This window comes from Papaver somniferum, chromosome 7 (genome assembly GCF_003573695.1).
Source record: "Papaver somniferum cultivar HN1 chromosome 7, ASM357369v1, whole genome shotgun sequence".
Taxonomy (NCBI): domain Eukaryota; kingdom Viridiplantae; phylum Streptophyta; class Magnoliopsida; order Ranunculales; family Papaveraceae; genus Papaver; species Papaver somniferum.
This window is the reverse complement of record NC_039364.1, coordinates 174,035,689-174,043,033: the sequence shown is the minus strand read 5'-3', so window position 1 is coordinate 174,043,033 and position 7,345 is coordinate 174,035,689. Positions and strand designations below refer to the sequence as shown.

Here is a 7,345-nt window from a genome sequence, read left to right as displayed (position 1 = left end):
AAACGCCTTAATATTTATCTATTGTTTATGCTTTCTTTGCGAGTTTTCGTGTGAATTATGTATCTTTTGTTTTCTTTTGAGTGTTATAAGAACTTTGGAGTCATTACGGGCTGTAAGACATGATGGAAAACATGACAGCAAGGATGATGTCATGTCACATCTATAGTGGATACACTGGCATTGTTATTAACAGCAACCCTAAAAACTTACAAACTATTTAAAACGAAAATAAGATACATTTGCAAATTCAATATTGGTAAGAAAATAAGGACGACCCACATATTTTATGCCAACTTCATTAGCTTGATTGCAACCCTTTTCGCCATGTTGTCTGCAGCAAAATTTTCCTCTCTAAAAGTGTGATCAAAATGAATAAAATCATACTTGGTTTGTATTTCCCTCCAACGATCTCTAGAAAACCATGTTAAAGCATTACTTGTGAAACCAATTCGGGCTGCCTTTGAATCTGTTCTAATTTTAACTCTCAGTATCCTCCATTTAGTCTCCCACTCCAGCCCAATGATGATTCCATAAATCTCAGCTAAGTAGTTTGTTGTAACGCCAAGCCCAATCGAAATTGCTCCTAGCACAGTACAACTAGCATCCCTTGCGACCACACCAGCTCCCGCATTGCCTGGATTACCTTTAGCTGCGCCGTCACAACAAAGTAGAAGTTCTCCCACATCCGGTGGTTCCCAAAAACATTCAACAACATCATAAATTTCTATGATGAAATCTAAAATAATCCAGAACTCGCACATCTTCACAACAGTTCTTCATGTTTCCCTTCAAACGCAACGAATACTCCTGAATTTGATTCAGCACTCTCTTGAAAAACAGCGGCCAATTTGGATTTTTATCTTCAAAAACTTTCTTGTTTCTAGTATACCACAATTCAGCTTTGTTCACCAAGATAGAAAGCAACCAAACGTCTTGAACCATTCTACTTCTGTTCTTTGCTTCCTTGTAAGCCGTGACCAGATTAGGATGCGGCATCAACCCAAAAACTTCATCTAACCACGTCCAAGATTTCACGGAAAAATTGCAGCTCCAAAGTATGTGATCCAGCGACTCTTCAGCAGCACAACACATCACACATATAGTAGGCATTTCGATTTTAAAACGAGAGCGTACCTTATCCTGTGTCACACAATCCCCCTCAAAATCTTCCAATTCTGTGCAGCTAGCGTAGGATGGATACACTTCCTACAAAGAATATTTGCACCTTCGAAAGATCCAATTCTTGGTCTGATGATATTCCTTGCAGATTTCACTGAGAAATTTCCTTTTTACCCCGGCTTCCAAATTCTGATGCCTCTTCCTTCTATCGGCTTTGGTAAGTTATTAATATCAATGCCAGCAGCTTCGAGCCTTTGTCTATGAATGCCATTAACCGTCCAACTCCCATCAACTAACAGATCGCTAACTTTCACGGAGTATAATTAAATTTAAGCTTTTCAAAGCTTTTTGGAGTCTTCCTGAGCTTTTTAGAGTTTCTCAGAGCTCTTTCATGGCTCTTTAGGGTTTTTAGGAAAAATTCAAAGATAATCTTCATTATTGTAGGGAATTTTGTTATTATCATTCTTTATAAAGAAATAAGTTACTTTCAGTTGGCTTTAACGAATTCCCTGGCTAGTAGATACTAGTGCTACGAAATATAATTAACTTTAAGCTTTTTCAAAGCTTTTTAGAGTTTTTCAGAGTTCTTTAGATATTTTTGGGCTTTTTAGAGTTTTCAGGGTTTTTTTAGAGTTTTCAAGGCTTTTAGAGAACATTCAAAGTTGATCTTCACTATTGTATAGATTTGTTTTTATCATTCTATTACGATTCTCCTAGCTTGTAGATCACGGTGCTACGGAGTATAATTAAATTTAAGCTTTTTAAAGCTTGTTGGAGTCTTCCTGAGCTTTTTAGAGTTTGTAAGAGCTCTTTCAGGGCTCTTTACGGTTTTTAGGAAATATTCAAAGATAATCTTCATTATTGTAGGGAATTTTGTTAGCATCATTCTTTATAAAGAATTAAGTTACTTTCAGTTGGCTTTAACGAATCCCCTGGCTAGTAGATACTAGTGCTACGTAATATAATTAACTTAAAGCTTTTTCAAAGCTTTTTAGAGTTTTTCAGAGCTCTTTAGATATTTTTGGGGTTTTTAGAGTTTTCAGGGTTTTTAGAGTTTTCAAGGCTTTTTAGAGAACATTCAAAGATGATCTTCACTATTGTAGAGATTTGTGATTATCATTCTATAACGAATCTCTAGCTTGTAGATCACGGTGCAATGGAGTATAGTTAAATTTAAGCTTTTCAAAGATTTTTGGAGTCTTCCTGAGCTTTTTAGAGTTTCTCAGAGCTCTTTCAGGGCTCTTTAGGGTTTTTAGGAAACATTCAAAGATAATCTTCATTATTGTAGGGAATTTTGTTAGTATCATTCTTTATAAAGAATTAAGTTACTTTCAGTTGGCTTTAACGAATCCCCTGGCTAGTAGATACTAGTGCTACGAAATATAATTAACTTAAAGATTTTTCAAAGCTTTTTAGAGTTTTTCAGAGCTCTTTAGATATTTTTGGGCTTTTTTGAGTTTTCAGGGTTTTTTAGAGTTTTCAAGGCTTTTTAGAGAACATTCAAAGTTGATCTTCACTATTGTAGAGATTTGTGATTATCATTGTATAACGAATCTCCTAGCTTGTAGATCACGGTGCAATGGAGTATAATTAAATTTAAGCTTTTCAAAGTTTTTTGGAGTCTTCCTGAGCTTTTTAGAGTTTCTCAGAGCTCTTTCAGGGCTCTATAGGGTTTTTAGGAAACATTCAAAGATAATCTTCATTACTGTAGGGAATTTTGTTAGTATCATTCTTTAGAAAGAATTAAGTTACTTTCAGTTGGCTTTAATGAATCCCATGGCTAGTAGATACTAGTGCTACGAAATATAATTAATTAAAGCTTTTTCAAAGCTTTTAAGAGTTTCTAAGAGCTCTTTAGATATTTTTGGGCTTTTTAGAGTTTTCAGGGTTTTTTAGAGCTTTCAAGGCTTTTTAGAGAACATTCAAAGTTGATGTTCACTATTGAAGAGATTTTTTATTATCATTCTATAACGAATCTCCTAGCTTGTAGATCACGGTGCTACAGAGTATAATTAAATTTAAGCGTTTCAATGCTTTTTGGAGTCTTCCTGAGCTTTTTAGAGTTTCTCAGAGCTCTTTCAGGGATCTTTAGGGTTTTTAGGAAACATTCAAAGATAATCTACATTATTGTAGGGAATTTTGTTAGCATCATTCTTTATAAAGAATTAAGTTACTTTCAGTTGGCTTTAACGAATCCCCTGGCTAGTAGATACTAGTGCTACGATATATAATTAACTTAAAGCTTTTTCAAAGCTTTTTAGAGTTTTTCAGAGCTCTTTAGATATTTTTGGGCTTTTTAGAGTTTTCAGGGTTTTTAGAGTTTTCAAGGCTTTTTAGAGAACATTCAAAGATAATCTTCACTATTGTAGAGATTTGTGATTATCATTCTATAACGAATCTCCTAGCTTGTAGATCACGGTGCAATGGAGTATAATTAAATTTAAGCTTTTCAAAGCTTTTTGGAGTCTTCCTGAGCTTTTTAGAGTTTCTCAGAGCTCTTTCAGGGCTCTTTAGGGTTTTTAGGAAACATTCAAAGATAATCTTCATTATTGTAGGGAATTTTGTTAGTATCATTCTTTATAAGGAATTAAGTTACTTTCAGTTGGCTTTAACGAATCCCCTGGCTAGTAGATACTAGTGCTACGAAATATAATTAACTTAAAGCTTTTTCAAAGCTTTTTAGAGTTTTTCAGAGCTCTTTAGATATTTTTGGGTTTTTAGAGTTTTCAAGGCTTTTTAGAGAACATTAAAAGTTGATCTTCACTATTGTAGAGATTTGTTACTATCATTCTATAACGAATCTCCTAGCTTGTAGATCATGGTGCTACGGAGTATAATTAAATTTAAGCTTTTCAAAGCTTTTTGGAGTCTTCCTGAGCTTTTTAGAGTTTCTCAGAGCTCTTTCATGGCTCTTTAGGGTTTTTAGGAAACATTCAAAGATAATCTTCATTATTGTAGGGAATTTTTTTAGCATCATTCTTTATAAAGAAATCAGTTACTTTCAGTTGTCTTTAACGAATTCCATGGCTAGTAGATACTAGTGCTACGAAATATAATTAACTTTAAGCTTTTTCAAAGCTTTTTAGAGCTTTTCAGAGTTCTTTAGATATTTTTGGGCTTTTTAGAGTTTTCAGGGTTTTTTAGAGTTTTCAAGGCTTTTAGAGAACATTCAAAGTTGATCTTCACTATTGTATAGATTTGTTTTTATCATTCTATTACGATTCTCCTAGCTTGTAGATCACGGTGCTACGGAGTATAATTAAATTTAAGATTTTTAAAGCTTGTTGGAGTCTTCCTGAGCTTTTTAGAGTTTCTAAGAGCTCTTTCAGGGCTCTTTACGGTTTTTAGGAAATATTCAAAGATAATCTTCATTATTGTAGGGAATTTTGTTAGTATCATTCTTTATAAAGAATTAAGTTACTTTCAGTTGGCTTTAACGAATCCCCTGGCTAGTAGATACTAGTGCTACGAAATATAATTAACTTAAAGCTTTTTCAAAGCTTTTTAGAGTTTTTCAGAGCTCTTTAGATATTTTTGGGCTTTTTAGAGTTTTCAGGGTTTTTTAGAGTTTTCAAGGCTTTTTAGAGAACATTCAAAGTTGATCTTCACTATTGTAGAGATTTGTGATTATCATTGTATAACGAATCTCCTAGCTTGTAGATCACGGTGCAATGGAGTATATTTAAATTTAAGGTTTCCAAAGCTTTTTGGAGTCTTCCTGAGCTTTTTAGAGTTTCTCAGAGCTCTTTCAGGGCTCTTTAGGGTTTTTAGGAAACATTCAAAGATAATCTTCATTATTGTGAGGGAATTTTGTTAGTATCATTCTTTATACAGAATTAAGTTACTTTCAGTTGGCTTTAACGAATCCCATGGCTAGTAGATACTAGTGCTATGAAATATAATTAATTAAAGCTTTTTCAAAGCTTTTAAGAGTTTCTCAGAGCTCTTTAGATATTTTTGGGCTTTTTAGAGTTTTCAGGGTTTTTTAGAGTTTTCAAGGCTTTTTAGAGAACATTCAAAGTTATTATCATTCTATAACGAATCTCCTAGCTTGTAGATCACGGTGCTACAGAGTATAATTAAATTTAACCGTTTCAATGCTTTTTGGAGTCTTCCTGAGCTTTTTAGAGTTTCTCAGAGCTCTTTCAGGGATCTTTAGGGTTTTTAGGAAACATTCAATGATAATCTACATTATTGTAGGGAATTTTGTTAGCATCATTCTTTATAAAGAATTAAGTTACTTTCAGTTGGCTTTAACGAATCCCCTGGCTAGTAGATACTAGTGCTACGTAATATAATTAACTTAAAGCTTTTTCAAAGCTTTTTAGAGTTTTTCAGAGCTCTTTAGATATTTTTGGGGTTTTTAGAGTTTTCAGGGTTTTTAGAGTTTTCAAGGCTTTTTAGAGAACATTCAAAGATGATCTTCACTATTGTAGAGATTTGTGATTATCATTCTATAACGAATCTCCTAGCTTGTAGATCACGGTGCAATGGAGTATAGTTAAATTTAAGCTTTTCAAAGATTTTTGGAGTCTTCCTGAGCTTTTTAGAGTTTCTCAGAGCTCTTTCAGGGCTCTTTAGGGTTTTTAGGAAACATTCAAAGATAATCTTCATTATTGTAGGGAATTTTGTTAGTATCATTCTTTATAAAGAATTAAGTTACTTTCAGTTGGCTTTAACGAATCCCCCTGGCTAGTAGATACTAGTGCTACGAAATATAATTAACTTAAAAGATTTTTCAAAGCTATTTAGAGTTTTTCAGAGCTCTTTAGATATTTTTGGGTTTTTAGAGTTTTCAAGGCTTTTTAGAGAACATTCAAAGTTGATCTTCTTCCCCGTAGTATCTTGCAAGGGTTGAATGCTGCTGATTCTCGACGTAATTTCCCAGAGAAGGATAACGCTAGTATTATGCGCCGGTCAACAAAACAGCCTCAATCCAGGACGCGTTTCATTGATGTTGTAGACTATGAGTCTGAGTTTAACTTCCGTCCCTGGGTGCTGATTCCTCCTCATGTTTCCCAATTGACAACTTTCAATTATGGAGAAAGCATGGCTTTGAAATCTGGTGCGGACTTGAGCGATGGTGAAAGATCCTTCATGTTGAGCTGCATTCCAGGTTATTTAATAACAGCAACATATGGAGACTTTTCGGTGGAAGAATACAACATTGACAGAGCAGCCCGTCAGATGGGTATGGATCAGTGCGTTCCAACTTTTCGTAGGAGAAAACCGTCGGTGGAACAGATTACGACTTGTTTAGACCGTACACATGTCGAAGGAAGCTCTTATTGGTTCCCTTGTGCTGACCGAGTTACGTATGTAACTCCAGGTTATATAGATTTCTGGAACCAGCAATTTGGACGCTTACATAATTTCGTAAGGTTTAGTCAACCTCTGGTGAAAGAGACTCCTTCCGCTGATATGATTGCTTCTCGACCCAGATTGAAACACATCTCCGGCGGCGATAAGCGAAAGACATCTCCAGGATGTTCACCAGTATATATCTTTTGCACGTTCTTCGTAAAATTGAAATAATTTCCTTTGATTATCACCTCAATTTATTTTGCAGGACGGTCGTGCTGTGAGACCTCGTCTTGAAGTGAATTTCTCAGAAGCTGAAACAGTCATTCATGGTGGAGAAGGTAGGAACAAGAATTGTAAGTTGCTGCCTAACACCATAAAGTTCCCGGTTGTTTCTTTGGTGAGTTGTCGACACCTTTTCCGCCGTGACATCTTCTATCCGTATTACTAGGATCGTAAAACCAATATTTGTTATTTGGTTACAGAATTTTGCTCCGTCTAGTATTGATGGTCTTCAATTCTCTACTGCTGGTCAGACAATTTATGATTCGAGCGTTGAAGAAGAAAATGATGTAAGTACTCTTCCTCATGGCCAAATATAATGCTTCATATGTAAAATGATAATTGTTTGAGAATGTGTCCAGGAGGATGTCGCCATGGAGGTGGAGAGTGCTGATACTCGGTCATCCTCTGAGAATAGAGATGGAGGAAATTCCAAAGGCTCGGAACCGAATGAAAGCAATGAGCCTCTTGATGTTGACACGGACAACCCCAACTCTTTGAACTCTTCGAAGACTCCCCAAGTAAGCACATATCTTGTAAACTCTTCATAGAAGTATTAAATTGTTTATTTGTGAATGAATGAATGAGAATCCATGTGCATATACGAAAAACTTTGTCGAAATTCGTCGTCAGAAAATTCAGA

At 34.9% G+C, this 7,345-nt stretch overlaps 1 protein-coding gene across 1 annotated transcript in view; it reads right to left on the bottom strand.

Annotated features, from left to right (window-relative positions):
• Window positions 1-284: 284 nt before the first annotated feature.
• Window positions 285-7,345, bottom strand: part of LOC113295554 — a 64,187-nt gene continuing 57,126 nt past the window's right edge. Inside the window, exon 6 of the mRNA XM_026543885.1 lies at window positions 285-736. Coding sequence (XP_026399670.1) covers window positions 285-736 — 452 coding nt within the window. The remainder of the gene's footprint in view (window positions 737-7,345) is intronic.